Consider the following 16,009-nt stretch of genomic DNA (forward strand, 5'->3'; position numbering starts at 1 on the left):
GGAGACCAGCCTGTCTGTGCATAGCCTAATGCCCCACAGGAGTGACCTTTGAGAGCAGGAACAGGGACACAAGAAACTCACATGACCAGCAGCTGGGGTTCATGCTGGTCAGTGCCAGCCCCATGCCACCTTGGCCAAGAACTCAGCAGACGGTCCCCATGGTCCCCAGAAGAATCTCCACACCTCAGGCATCCTAGCACACTCAGGATCTTAGGATCACTGAAGAGAGTTGGCCCTCAGAGAGAGCTCTGACCCTGGGTCTCAGGTGAGAGCACCATTTTGTATCCCCGGTCTCTCAGAGACCAGTCTGAGCAGGAGAGCAAGTGGGCCACAGAAGCAACAGAGCTTCTTGGATAGGGTGCCTTTGGGCCTGCATCCTCAGCCAGGAGGCTGAGCTGAGACCCAGACCTCTGGGTACCTTCCTTGCAACAGGAAAGCTTGCCTGCAGAGATAGCTCTGACCAGTGGGACTCAGGAGAGAGTAGGACTCCCAGGAGTGCTGACAGAGGCTAACAGACTGACAGAAAGAACAAGCTCCAGCCAGAGACAGCTAGAACATCTAACACCAGAGATGGTGAAAGGCAAACATAGAATCTTACTAACAGAAACCATGATCACTTGGCATCATCAGAAACCAGTACGCCAAAAACAGCAAGTCCTGGATACCCCAACACACCCAAAAAGCAAGATTCAGATTTAAAATCATATCTCATGATGCTGGTAGAGGATTTTAAGAAGGGCATTAATAACTCTCTTGAAGAAATATAGGAGAACACAGCTAAACAGGTAGAAGACTTTAAGAGGAAGTTCAAAAATCCCTTAAAGAATTGTAGGAAAACACTGCTAAACAGGTAGAAGTCCTTAAAGAGGAAACACAAAAATCCCTTAAAGAATTACAGGAAAACACAACCAAACAGGTGATGGAATTGAACAAATCCATCCAAGATCTAAAATTGGAAGTAGAAACAATGAAGAAATCACAAAGGAAGACAACTCTGGAGATAGAAATCCTAGGAAAGAAACCAGGAACCATAGATGTGAGGCGAGCATCAACAACAGAATACAAGAGATGGAAGAGAGAATCTCAGGTGCAAAAGATTCCATAGAAAGCATGGATACAACAATCAAAGAAAATGCAAAATACAAAAAGATCCTAACTCAAATCATCCAGGAAATCCAGGACACAATGAGAAGACCAAACCTAAGGATAATAGGTATAGATGAGAATGAAGATTTCCAACTTAAAGGAACAGTAAATATCTTCAACAAAATTATAGAAGAATGTGGGAACTAAGAAGGGGGCCCTGGGGAAGAGGGAGAAGGGAAGACCCACATCCCACCAGCGTTCCACCTATTCTCTGGTCTGTCAGGCATGGAAGGGCTGCTATCTACCTTCCACTCATCCCCAGGTGGGCATCTAAGCCTCTGACCCACTCTCAGAGGGGTGGCAAGGGGCAGCCCAAACTGGAAGTCTGGGAGCTACTTTTCTAAAACCCCTGGGAGCCCCAGTGCTACTTTGCAAGGGGTTATAGGAGAGAGGGATGGGGGAAGAGTTTCCCAACACTGACGAGAGTGAGCACAGCGGATCTTGACTGGAGCACAGAGACTCTCTATGGTTTTAGAGCTTTATTATAGAAAGGCAGGGAGAAAGAGAGAAGGTAGAAAGGAGAGAGCGAGAGAGGCTAGAGAGAAAGAGAGTAAGAGGGAGAGAAAAGAGAAGAGAGAGGAGAGAAGAAGACAAAGAGAGAGGAAAGAAGACAGAGAGGAGAGAGGGTGAGAGTGAGGGGTAAGAAGCAAGAGAGTGAGAAGTAAGAGAGGAGGTGGGGCTGAACAGCCCTTTTTATGGTCTTTACTGTTGCTAGGTAACTGAGGAGGAGTTTAACCTGAAAGTCAGAAGCTTGGGCCATTGTCTATGTGACTTCTAGCCATGCTTCTCTTGTGGGGGTTGTGGGGGGCTGTAATTTAGGCAGGAGCCAGAGTTGCAGGTGCATGAGGGAACACTTACCTTGTCATGTAGGTAAATTATCACCCTTCAGGGTTCAGACCTCAGCTCAACTGGAGACCACCCTGTCTGTGCATAGCCCAATTCCCCGAAGAAGAAAACTTCCCTACCTAAAGAAAGAGATGCCCATGAGCATACAGGAAGCCTACAGATTTTCAAATAGACTGGATCATAAAAGAAATTCTCCCAACACATAATAATCAGAACAACAAATGCACTAAATAAAGATCAAATATTAAAAGCAATAAGGGGAAATGTCAAGAAACATATAAGGCAGACCTATTAGAATTACACCAGACTTTTCACCAGAGACTATGAAAGCTAGAAGATCCTGGAAAGATGTTATACAGACCGTAAGAGAGCACAAATGCCAGCCCAGGCTACTATACCCAGCAAATCTCTCAATTACCATAGATGGAAAAACCAAAGTATTCCATGACGAAAACAAATTCACACAATATCTTTCCATGAATCCAGCCCTTCAAAGGATAATAAAGGGAAAACTCCAACAGAAGGAGGGAAATTATGTCCTAGAAAAAGAAGGAAGTAATCCTTCAACAAACTTAAAAGAAGATATCCACAAGAACAGAATCCCAACTCTAACAACAAAAATGACAGGAGAAACAATTACTTTTCCTTAATATCTCTTAATATCAATGGACTCAATTCTCCAATAAAAAGACATAGACTGACAGTCTGGCTATGTAAACAGGACACAACATTTTGCTGCATACAGGAAACCTACCACAGGGAAAAAGGCAGACACTACCTCAGAATAAAAGGCTGGAAAACAATTTTCCAAGCAAATGGTTGAAGAAAAAAGCTGGAGTAGCCATTCTAATATCGATTAAAAATGACTTCCAACCCAAAGTTATCAAAAAAGACAAAGAGGGACACTTCATACTCGTCAAAGGTAAAATCTTCCTAGCTGAACTCTCAATTCTGAATATCTATGCTCCAAATGCAAGGGCATCCACATTCATTAAGGAAACATCAGTAAAGCTGTAAACATACATTGCACCTCACACAATAATAGTGGGAGACTTCAATAGCCCACTCTCATCAATGGACAGATCCTGGAAACAGAAACTAAACAGAGACACATTGAAACAAACAGAAGTTATGAAACAAATGGATTTAACAGATATCTACCAAACATTTTATCCTAAAAGAAAAGGATATACTTTCTTCTCAGCACCTCATGGTTCCTTCTTCTAAACTGACCATATAATTGGTCACAAAACGTGTGGCTACTTCATTCCTCCTTAGAATAGGAAAAAAATACCCATGGAAGGGGTTATAGAGACAAAGTTTGGAGCTAAGACGAAAAGATGGACCATCCAGAGACTACCCCACCAGGGGATCCATCCCATAATCAGCCACCAAACGCAGACACTATTGCACATGCCAGCAAGATTTTGCTGAAAGGACCCTGATATAGCTGTCTCTTGTGAGGCTATGCCAGTGCCTGGCATATACAGAAGAGTAAGCTCACAATCATCTATTGGATGGATCACAGGGCTCCCAATGAAGGAGTTAGAGAAAGTACCCAAGGAGCTGAAGGGGTCTGCAACCCTATAGATGGAACAAAAATATGAACTAACCAGTACCCCCTGGAGCTCATGTCTCTAGCTGCATATGTAGCAGAAGATGGCCTAGACGGCCATGATTGGTAAGAAAGGCCCCTTGGTCTTGCAAACTTTATATGCTCCAGTACAAGGGAATACCAGGGCCAAAAAGTGGGAGTGGGTGGGTAGGGTAGCAGGGGGTGGTATATAGGGGACTTTCAGGATAGCATTTGAAATGTAAATGAAGAAAATACCTAATAAAAATTGGAAAAAGAAAAAAAAGAATTAAAAAAAAAAAGAAGACACTGTCAATAAGACAAAAAGCCACCAACAGACTGGGAAAGGATCCTTACCAATCCTATATCAGATAGGGGACTAATATCCAATATATACAAAGAACTCAAGAAGATGGACTTCAGAAAATCAAATAACCCTATTTAAAAATGGAGTACTGAGCTAAACAAAGAATTCTCACCTGAGGAATACCGAATGGCAGAGAAGCACCTGAAAAAATGTTCAACATCCTTAATCATCAGGGAAATGCAAGTCAAAACAACCCTGAGATTCCACCTCACACCACTCAGAAGGGCTAAAATCAAAAATTCAGGTGACAGCAGACACTGGCGAGGATGTAGAGAAAGAGGAATACTCCTCCATTGTTGGTGGAATTGCAAACTTGTACAACCACTCTGGAAGTCAGTTTGGTAGTTCCTCAGAAAATTGGACATAGTACTAACAGAAGATCCAGCAATACCTCTCCTGGGCATATACCCAGAATATTTTTCAACTGATAATAAGGACACATGCTCCACTATGTTCATAGCAGCCTTATTTATAATAGCCAGAAGCTGGAAAGAATCCAGATGTCCCTCAACAGAAGGATGGATACAGAAAATGTGGTACATTTACACAATGGAGTACTACTCAGCTACTAAAAACAATGAATTTATGAAATCCTTAGGCAAATGGATGGACCTGGAGGATATCATCCTGAGTGAGGTAACCCAATCACAAAAGAACACACATGATATGCACTCACTGAGAAGTGGATATTAGCCCAGAAACATAGAATACCCAAGATACAATTTGCAAAACACATGAAACTCAAGAAGGAAGACCGAAGTGTGGATACTTCATTCCTTCTTAGAATGGCGAACAAAATACCCATGGAAGGAGTTGAAGAAACAAAGTTCAGAGCAAAACCTGAAGGAAAGACCATCCAGAGACTGCTCCACTTGGGGATCCACCCTATAAACAACCACCAAACCCAGTCACTAGGAAGATGCCAAGAAGAGCCTGCCTGATATAGCTGTCTCCTGGGAGGCTCTGCCAGTGCCTTGCAAATGCAGAAGTGAAAGATCACAGTCATCCATTGGATGGAGCACAAGGTCTCCAATGAAGGAGCCAGAGAAAAACCCAGGTAGCTGAAGGGGACTGAAGCCCTATAGGAGGAACATCAATATGAACTAACCAGTACCCCCAGAGCTCCTTGAAACTATACCACCAATCAAAAAAAACACATGGTGGAACTTGTGGCTCTAGCTATATTTGTAGCAGAGGATGATGGCCTAGTAGGTCATCAATGGGAGGAGAGGCCCTTGGTCCTGTGAAGGTTCTAAGCTCCAGTATAGGGGAAGGCCAGAACCAGCAATGGGAGTGGGTGGGTTGGGGAACAGGGGGAGGGTGGGAGGGGATAGGGGATTTTCAGAGGGAAAACTAAGAAAGGGGATAACATTTGAAATGTAAATAAAAAAAATCTAATAAAAAAGAAAAAAAATAAAGTTGAGTGCAGAAAAAAAAAAAGAAGTGGAATTTATTTCAAGGACACAAAAAGAGTTCAGTACTTACACTTTACAAAACAACTCAGCACATATATCTTAATGTTTGGAATGGCAGATTCCGGTATTGTTCTTTTTCTGCAGGATTGTTCTGGCATATGGTATCTTTTGTAGTTACATACAAATATGAATTTTAGGATAGATTTTTCTATTTCTGTGAGTAATGACATAGGGGTTTTAATTGGAATTGCAGTTAATCTTAGACCAAGATTACAGTGCTAGGCATGAATCCCCTTCTGTGAATCAGGCATCAATTCCCATAAGAAAGTAACTAATTATCTTCATAAATCTTGTGCCACTATTGCACCAGTCAGTATTGTTTAGGATCCAATCCTGGGTACAACCACTCATGTGTTTTCTTTCCTTATCTACCCTATAGTATCTTTCAACACTATAAAAGATAGCATGAAAAAACTTTCCTGTCCAGTTTCTTGCTCTTCAAACAAAGTGATATAAGTTCTGGATCACCTGTATTAAATGGATAATTTAATCTGAATTTTTTTGTTGTGATTATTACGCTGACTTTGCTGGGTTTGAAATAGCTAGCATATATTTCAACCTCATTCCTGTGGCCAGTTAGTGTTGATTTGTGACTCAGGTAGCTGAGGCAATTTCAGTTCAGCTTAGGGAAAGTCACAAGGACTGACCTGCTCTGCAGGTACTTTGTCTGGGTCAGTAGAGTGGAGCATGAACTGCAGGGTTAGAGAGGTGTGGCTCTGACCTGAGCAGCAACTGCTCCAGGCAGTGCTTAGTCATGGGGCTGGCAGGCACAGATACTGGGAAAATGGCTTCTGACTGGGGGAGCTGGCAAAGGCTCCACAAGGTTCCTGAAACTCAGTGGTTTGGTTACGAGTGGGCATGGGAGGTGACCTCTATCTTTAGGGATGAACAGGTAATCAACACATATCCTGATATAGAGGAGTAAGTTGCTTTCAAGGGAGTAGATGCAATGATTTCCTATGGGGAAAGTGGGTATTCCATACAGCTTGTCAAATGGTAGGCTAGGATGCCAGAATGAGAGGCTAAAATGGTGGCTCTGCACTCAAGACCATACACTGTTCTTCTCGGGGACCTAGGTTTGATTCCCAATACCCACATGGCAGTTAACAACTGTTTGTAACTGCAGTCCCAGAATGTATCATCCCCTCTTCTGGCCTCTGCAGGCATTGCATGCACATGGTACACAGACATACATGTAGGCAAAATACCTGTGCCCATAAAATAAAAATAAATAACTCTCTTATTGAAATGCCATACAGAAATGAGAATTTTGCCTATGCAGTGAGCAGGGGCTCATCCAGGTCCTCAGGTGGTGATGATGGAGTGCCAGGGGCAAGATAGACAATATACCCTACCTGTTAAGAAAAAAAGGCACTTTAAGAGGGCCCTGGGATGGTGGCCATCAAAGACCAGAAGGCAGGGAGGGTGTGCTATTTCTAAGAGGAAGGGACTGAAGTTCCCACAAGAAGGACAGTGGGGCTCAATTTTCAAAGCAACAGATAAAGTCTTGCAGGGAGTAGCTTGAGATATGGCCTGGGATGGTGGCATTAATGTGTCCAAGGGAGGTGAGAGTGAGGGCTCTGCCTGGGAAGAGAACAGTGTGAGTACTGCAAAAAGGATGAGGTCAAGCAGCAAGTGAGTAAGGAGATCCTGGGAAGGGGGCATGGTTGGGATTCCAGAGGGAAGAAGAGAATGTGGTTCCAGGCAACATGAGCAGCCATAGTTTTGGGAAGGCTGTGGGGTTCCAGAGAGAGGAGAAAGAAAGAGCCCCACTGGTAGTGTGAGCAGTCGATATGATGGGATGGTCAAGACATTCAAGATGCCCACCCAGTAAGAAATCGATTCACAAATTTGAGTGTGTAGTAGTTGATATCATAAGCTGTCTAGCCATAAATAATACTCACATATAGAATATTGAATAAAAATGTTTACACGAGGATTGAAATTTGTTAATTACAACACAAATTCTATTTATTGAAAATTGTTTAAATGTCTTCACTCTCTACATAGAAAAGAATTGGTCACAGTACTTGCAGTTACCACTAAGGTGTTCTGTAAAATATTGATGCATGCACTAAAAATAAAGTACTAAAACCTAAACACCGATATTGTACCTTTAAAAATACTCAGTATGAATCACAAGCATAAATGTAATATCATAAAACCATTATGGGATAACTGGAAAGTTTAAAAGACAACAGAATAAAAGCAACCCTCTTAAAAATAGGAAAGGGTAGGTGCATCACTAAAGATGGCAAACACGCATCTCATTAGTGAATCCCAAGTTAGAACATGAAGGTCCCAGTACTCACATATTACACAACAGACAGCTTACAGAAAAGAATAAGAAACACTGGCAATGCCCAACACTGGCATATTAATAAAACCTTGGGCTCACTGGAGACAGAACTAAAAATGATACCGCTTCTTTGAAAACCAATTTGACAGGTTCTTACAAAGTTATGCATAATTTCTCTACACAGTTGGGCAATTTACGATCATAGACATTTGTGCAGTTGAGCAGACAACTTAAATCCACACAAAAACCTGCATAAAGGTGGTTTTCGTTGCTCTAGTAATCATCAAAACCTTTTGCCAACCAAGATACCCATCAGCAGTTCAATGGATTCACAAAGCATGGCAAGTCCGTGGAATATGACAATGAGTATTTTTTCTCTAATATATAAGAAAATAAGCTGTTGATGCACATGAAGAAATAAATAGTAAATCACACGGCTACACGAAAGGAGTCAATCTGGTCAGCTAAATACCACATGACTTCAACTATGTCACATTCTCAAAAGGGCAAAGCTGTGTTAGAACATAAATCAGTGGTTCCCAGGGATTTGTAAGAAGAAAGGGTGACTAGACACACACAGGGCATTGCAAGGTCAGTGATTCTCATCTTGATAAAACAGATGTTAGATAAGTGTCAGCACACTGTCCAAGCCCACAGAATGCAGCGACAAGCCTGAACCTTAATATAAACCACATAGCTTAGTTGTTGATAATGTACCAAGACTGATCAGCTAGTTTAATACCATATGAATTCAAGATATTAACACCATCAGATATGCCATGCAATGTGGGCAACAGAAAAATTCTCTGCACTATTTGTACGACTTTATAAACCCAAACTTGCTCTTAAAAAAAATCAAATGCATGGTTTTAAAGGCAGCCTAAGAATAGTAGTTTACATGAACACAATCTGGCATTTTTCTAAGTAAAATCACTTTGCTTCCAGCACTTAAATCTCACTTCCCTTTGCAGACTTTCCTTGCATGTCACATTCCCTGGGTCATGTCTGTCAGCGCTGGGGGTTGGGTAGGGGGAAGGCAGACATGTCCTCAGGCTGCCATCTGCTCTCTGAATGGCACCCCATATGCTGTTGGTGTGTAGAATCTCCATTGTTGACATTTATGAATTGACTATAATTGTACTGTTATTTCCTTCTTTGCTTGAGTTAATTATGAAGATGTTTAAATTTCTGAGTGTTTTTTTTTAATGCTACTTGTTTCAGCTTTGTCACTTGTTTGAGATATGTGAGTTGAGTAAGTCCTACTTTTTGGATTCTACTGAGAGATTTCCTTTGTTGATAATCTAGGATCTAATCAAATTTTTGTATGTTGTCTAGCTATTTTGCATTTTTGTACTAGAGAGTTCAATTTTGCCAACTTAAATTTTGTAGGCTGTTTTGCCTGTAAAGCCTTGAGCATTTTTGTTACATACATTTAGTGTTATGTTAGTTATTACATCTACATTTATCAGTATGCTACAGACATTATGTGCAGTGTCTTTTATCAGCAGAAATAAATCTTTGTCAAATGGGAAACTGCTAGCTTTGAATTTGATTGGTACCATGCAGTAATTTTAATAAAGTTCTTTAAACCTTTTTTTTAGTTGTTTGATATGCCTCTGAGCACTATTTTTAAATTCAAGTCTTATTTGGTTTATTTTTTATTTATATTCTGAACAAAATATAGTTAGATCGTAGGGAAGATTTTGTCTTAAATATTCTTTGTTTTAATGAAAGAGATTAAGCCATTTATACTTACAGTGTGAAACCTCTCTATCACTGTTCTCTTTGGAGTTTTGTTCTTTGAGGATTTGTTGCAGATACAGTTAGTAATTGTGGGAAGCTGAAAGGAGTATTCTTCCAGGACATTTGCACCCTAGCCCTGGGAATCTATGCCTGCTACACATCATATATGACAGAAAAGGAACTGGCATGTGGGACTAAGAATCTGAAGTGTGGGATTACCCTAAACTAATTTAGGGAATCCTAAAATGTAATCATAAGAGGAAAATACAGATCTGGCACACAGGCAGAAGAGGGAGGGCATTGCAGCACATAGGAAGGAATTGCACTGAAGGCCACTGCTGGCAGCTACCTGAACCTGAAGAAACTGGGAATGGACTCTCACCTAGAGTAGGCAGAAGAGGCATGATCCTGAAAATGTATTGATTTGCGCATAGTAGAATCATTTTAGACTTCTGGTCTCCAGAGCTATGAAGAGAATAAATTGAGGTTGTTGAAGCCACCAAACCTATGGCTGTTTGCCATAGGAACCAGAGAAGGCAGAGAAGTTAACTTTTCTCCACTTTAATTTTTTCTTCATTTATCTTGTTTTAAGTTATCTTTCAACTTCAGATGTATCGCTATCAAAGGCAGACAGACAACTATGTAAGACTTAACAAGACTTCTCTTTTTTTCTTCTCTCCCCTCACAGCAGGACCCAGGTTCTTCCCTGAAATGCTAAGTCATGCATCCCTAACTGTCTGGGAAGCACTTTGCATTTTGAGGCCTTCCTTGTGTGGCATAGTTATCTTGTCCCCTTTCCTCTTAACTTTGAAACAATTCTTATTCAGCTGGTGTCTCCTCTGAGGACTCTGGAGGGGGATGTGGGGTGTTATATTTCCTTCCTTCATACATATCCAAAAAAAAAGCTGTTCTGTGCATTGGCACAGAAATGAAATTTACAAAATTCTTGGATCACAATTTTTCTTTCAAAACTCTGAACGCGTTCTCTGGCATTTACTTTTTTATGGAGAAGCCTGGCAATTTGAGACGTATTTCTTTTAGATATCTTTATTTTATTTTACTGCACCTAGATGTTTCATCTCAGAAGTTAAATATTCTTTTCGGCTGTGTCTCCACATCTGTCTCTTTTTGGTTAATATTGCTTGCAGCCTGGAAAATCTGTTTTGGTGCCTCTTCTCCTGTCCCAGATTCTGAACTGACTCAATACAGAAGAGATGTCTAAGATTCAGAACTGCCCAGCACGTCCTTCTTTCCAGATCACTCACTCTTTCTCATCTTTCTCATGCCAGCTTCTTGCCATTGTGAGGGCAGCCTCAGCCATGGTTCACACAGAGAAATCTCAGTTGTCTCTAAGGAGGTAATAGCTTGACTTTTCTTTAAACCTACTACTCTCTTTCTGTTTCTACCTTGGTTACTCTTTGCACAAAGAATTTCTTTTTATGTCCCTCAGGTGTGTGTGTGTGAAGGGGTAGATGGCATCAGTCTCGGATCACTCTTTACTATCCTCTTCCAACAAGATTAATGCTGGGAAGCATGTGCGGCTGTGTTATAAAGACAAAAAAAAATGGGGGCATATGGTCCCCGATTTCTGATGACCTGGTCACGTGACTGTTTAGACTGTATGATGGTATAACCTTGGAGTCATGGTTTTTATGTTCAACACCAGGGCCCTTGTAGCACATGAGTTAGCCAACGCTGCAGTATGAGATAGGCTGTGCACTGGATGATTTTTGCCTAACTGGAAGTTAGTATAGGGTTCTCAGTATATATAAAATAAGATAATCTACAATATTCAAACAATTGGCACTAAATGCATTATCAAATGACAACATTTCAAGTAATGATAGCTTTATCCTAAATTGAAGGGCAACTATAGTGGGCTGATATTTGTCCAAACTGCAGAAAGTATGACAAAGGAACAGATTCCAAACTAATGTGATCACCAAAGAAAAAGTCAGACTCTCAGCCATACACTACCATTTTCTATGGCGTATAGATTTTATCACAGAAAGAGATATCTTATTGGCTTGTAGAAATTGCCTTCTGGTTACTCCGAAATTTTCCAATGAGATCATACTTTCTGACATATCTCAGCTAACTAGATTCCACATAGGACTGCTTCACAGAAGAGATGTTATGTCCCAATTTCCTCCTCTACCGAGAATGCAACTAAGTCTATGCCCACACTATTGAAAAGCTGTGGATGAAGTTACCTAGAGGAGAGTCAGAAGAGAAAAGCTCAGAAGCTTAGGCTACATCCAGCTCTGACAGAGACTGGGAGGAAGGCAGTGTGGGTAGGGGGCGGGGCTCTCTGTGAACGCAGGGAAACCGGAACCCTTCCTTTAACCTTCAACTACTCTTTCTGATAAAAGGCAAAGGAACTTTTGTTTCTGAACTATTCTGGAATGTCAATTGTGGCAGAGAAAATTATTTTAGCTTTAAAAGTCAATTCCAGATAAATGTATCATGCAACTCTCAAGAGAGACTGAGCTTGAAATATGGGAAGGCCAAGAAGAGAGTAGAACATACAGAGAAAGCTGTGGCCATTCTAACCCTATTGCCAGTAGCAACGCAGAGTCCTGCGGCAAAGCCCAGATCTGCTTCCAGCAGGGAGGGCCAGTACCTCTCTACCTCAATTCTCACCTCACTGATATCTTGATTCAATCCCCTGGTTTGTAAGTACCAAGAATATTACATACTATGTGCATTTCCTCTCCTATGTGAAGTCACACATGTCCTCTGGTTCCCGTCCTTAGGTTGTCCTGCTGTATGCCTCTACCTACGTCCTGGTGTCCCTCAGCATAGACAGATACCATGCCATCGTTTACCCCATGAAGTTTCTTCAAGGAGGTGAGCTGGCATTCTTTCATAAAGATTCTTTTACGGGGTAAGGATATTTTTGCTAATATTTTATTGATGTTTTCTATGCCCCAACCACACTCCTCTCCCCACCCCTCTCTCTGTTGTCTTTCTCCTCCTCCATCACTGTCTAACGGTTCAGAGTGTAGATAAAATTATAGAAAGAAAGTTTGGATGTCAGAAGAATAGAGGAATGCTGCCTGATCCTCACCCCATAGGAGAAATCCTTGGTGGGCCAGCCTGAGCCTGTGCTTCCATCTGCTTCCTTAACGTCCTGCCAGCAAGCACACTCTTACAGCAAAATAGGTGCAATTCCTTCAAGCTCTTCATTCTCAAGAAACAAATACCTGCCCCTCCTTATCCTCAAACCACGAAGTATTTTTAATTTACTGAAAACAAGGGAACTTCTCCTTACTTCAGGATTCCTGGAAGAGAAAAGCAGGTGGCCAATAATATCCTCAGATGATGATCACAGTAGTAAGCAGGGATAGGGGTGCTGCTTGATGTTCAGTACATGGTGCAGGAGGAGAGGCAGAGCTTGGGAAACTTCAGGTTCTGAGGCAGGAGGGCATCATGAAGGTTCCAGAATTCTCCAACCAGGTGGGAGGGTTGGAGGCTCTTCATCCATGGGGAACAGAACGGAGATGCTACTGTTGGGGTACCAGGAGCCGTCGTGCTTTGGTGATGAGCACTGTGTAGGACCAGCTAGGTGCTCTCTGCTCTGCACATGGGCAGACCTGGCCCATGGGCTCCTAACCTTCTCATGTACCCACAGAAACTGAAATTTGACTGGGAAAACAAGGAGGAAATCAGGTATCTTTTAAGTGTGACAAAAGCTAAACTAGGGAAAATAAATAATGCATTTAAAAGGCAGCCCATAGAATCCCTACCTAAAGAAGGCAAGTTGAATGACTGATGAGAACCTTTGAGTAGATCTACAGAATTTCATGGGAGAGCCACAGTAAGTAGAGAGCAGTGGGAATTTCATTAATTGACCACACATGAGTTTGTTTGTACTGTTCTTCAATAAAGTGACAGTGTCCTTAGCTAGCAACTACAGAGAGATTGGTACTGTTATGGGTTTTAGGGTAACTGATAAGAATTAGTAATGTACCAACAACGGAGAAGAAGAAGAATATGTGTTAATATGAAAATAATCTCAGACTCTGATAGAACAAATGTTAGCAAAATAGCACATATATGCATACACACACAGACTCCACACACACACAGACTGACAGATATGTATATACACAGATATCTCTCTCTCTCTCCCTCTCCCTCTCTCTCTCTCTCTCTCTCTCTCTCTCTCTCTCTCTCTCTCTCTCTCTCACACACACACACACACACACACAGAGAAAATAAAACTTTAAATAACTTGGAAAAGAATGGGCTTGTTAATATATAATATTGAACTAGCTTTATAGCCAGTTAAAAACATGAATTTACTATGACATAGCAAATTAAATACAGACCCTTTTAGACTAGGAAAATGAGTCATTCAAACATGCAAGACTAAAGAATATAACGACAACCCTTCCACCATCCTAAGAAGGATAGAGTCTTTACAGAAATCACATCAAAAGCAGAAGTAATAAATCAAATTATTTGTCACTGCATCAAGGCCCTCAACCATTTATACAAATAAGAATCATGAACAATAGCAAAAGGAAAAGTGGAATTTTGTACCCCAAAAGACAAATAATTAAAATCTTTATTATTATTATTATTGTCACTATTATTATTTTATTTATTTTACATCCCAAATGCTGCCTCCTCCAGGTCCCCCCTCCCAGAGTTCTTACCCTTATCCACTCTCCCCTTCACCTCTGAGAGGGTACTCCCCCAGACATCCTCTCCATGGGGCATCAAGTCTCCACAGGATTAAGTGCATCTTCTTCTGAGGCCAGACAAGGCAGTCATCTGTGACATACGTGCCTGGACTTCAGACCAGCTGTGTATGCTCTTTGGTTGGTGGCTCAGTCTCTGGGAGTTCTCAGGGTCCACATTAGTCGACACTGTCCATCTTCCTATGGGGTTGCCAGCCCCTTCAGCCCCTTCAGTCCTTCCCCCAACACTTCCTTAGGGTCCCCAACCTCAGTGTAATGCTTGGCTGTGAGAATCTGCATCTGTCTCATTCAGCTGCTGGAAGAGCCTCTCGAAGGACAGCCATGCTAGGTTCCTGTCAGCAAGCACAAAATAGCATCAGTAATAGTGTCAGGGATTGGTGCCCACCCATGGGATGGATCCAAACTTGGCTGGTCACTGGATCAGTCTCTGGGACACTCCTCCATGGCTGGTGAGATTGCAAACTGGTACAACCATTCTGGAAATCAATCTGGTGGTTCCTCAGAAAATTGGAAATAGTTCTACCTGAAGACCCCGCTATACTGGAATATACCCAGAAGATACTCCCCACAATATCGCAAAGACCGGTGCTCCATGCTCCACTGTGTTCATAGCAGTCTTGTTCCTAATAGCCAGAAACTGGAAACTAGTATCTTTCTTGTGACAATCTTGACAAAACTTAAGAACACCACCCCCCCCCCCGCCGCCAAAAAAAAAAAAAAAAAAAAGGAAAGGAAAAAAGAAAAAGACATGAACACAGATTAAGAACCAAAGAAATAATTATAAGACACACTGCTAATTAAAGAATTGCAAGATTAAACATTTAGAGGAAAGTTGTACCAGCCAGCTAAATGAGATTTAAAAGAGAATTGTCTTAGAGTTGGGGAACAGTGAGAGGTAGGTGGGCCTGCACCCTCATGTACAAGCTGTATGCTGCAGAGGGCATTAGATCCATTTGAGGAAACTGAGGCTGTAGGAGACACTGACAGGTCCCAGTGGCTCTCAGCCAGAGGTCAGTCTCTATGGAGGACCCCGTGTGTTCTCAAAGCATGTGTCCGGGTGCCCAGGCATCTTTCTCTGTTCTTTAAGCAGAGAAGCAAGCCAAAGTCCTCATCGGAATAGCGTGGAGCCTCTCGTTCCTGTTCTCCATTCCCACGCTGATCATATTTGGGAAAAGGACACTTTCCAATGGTGAGGTGCAGTGCTGGGCACTGTGGCCGGATGACTCCTACTGGACCCCGTACATGACCATCGTCGCCTTTCTGGTGTACTTCATTCCCTTGGCAATTATCAGGTGAGAGGCCACGGGCTGGACCCTGCTTGTGCACTGTTCTACTTTGCTTCTTCAGGTCAGTAACTGTTCCAAAAACCTTGTGGGAACTCCTTGGGATGCAGGATCCTATCTACTGTTACCACATGCTAAGCCCAGCTCTCTAAGGCAGAGTCAGGAGAGGAGAACATTTACTGAGGATGCACTCAGTCACGTATATGTGCCAAGTGGCTGTGTCCCATCTTTCATAGTGCCACTCTGTGAAATAAATGACTTCATTTTATGAAAATTAAAACTCAAAATCTGAGCAGTTAAGGAACTTAGCATTACACTGGGTTGAAATTTTGGTCTGTCTGATAACACATACCCTGTTCTTTCTCCAGTATCATAATCTTTCAAATACAAATTATAATACTAGATTTAGGGATATTAGAAATGAAAAGACAAACACACTTGAAACAAATTGAACCCCAAATTGTAATAGTATGTTAGTACGTGCTTGAGTATATGGGCAGGGGACTTTGATATCAGAGAAAAGTAGATAATGACTCTATGGTGGGATTCAGAAGAAGGAGGCATAGTT

General features: G+C 41.8%; 1 protein-coding gene across 3 annotated transcripts in view; it reads left to right on the forward strand.

Moving 5' to 3' along the window:
- Positions 1-16,009, forward strand: part of Npsr1 (neuropeptide S receptor 1) — a 219,679-nt gene that overhangs the window by 176,640 nt on the left and 27,030 nt on the right. For all 3 annotated transcript variants that reach the window (XM_017313417.2, NM_175678.3, XM_017313418.1), the window contains 2 exons: positions 12,206-12,299; positions 15,249-15,450. In XM_017313417.2, the coding sequence (XP_017168906.1) occupies positions 12,206-12,299; positions 15,249-15,450 (296 nt within the window). The remainder of the gene's footprint in view (positions 1-12,205; positions 12,300-15,248; positions 15,451-16,009) is intronic.

Source organism: Mus musculus, chromosome 9 (assembly GCF_000001635.26).
Source record: "Mus musculus strain C57BL/6J chromosome 9, GRCm38.p6 C57BL/6J".
Lineage (NCBI taxonomy): Eukaryota > Metazoa > Chordata > Mammalia > Rodentia > Muridae > Mus > Mus musculus.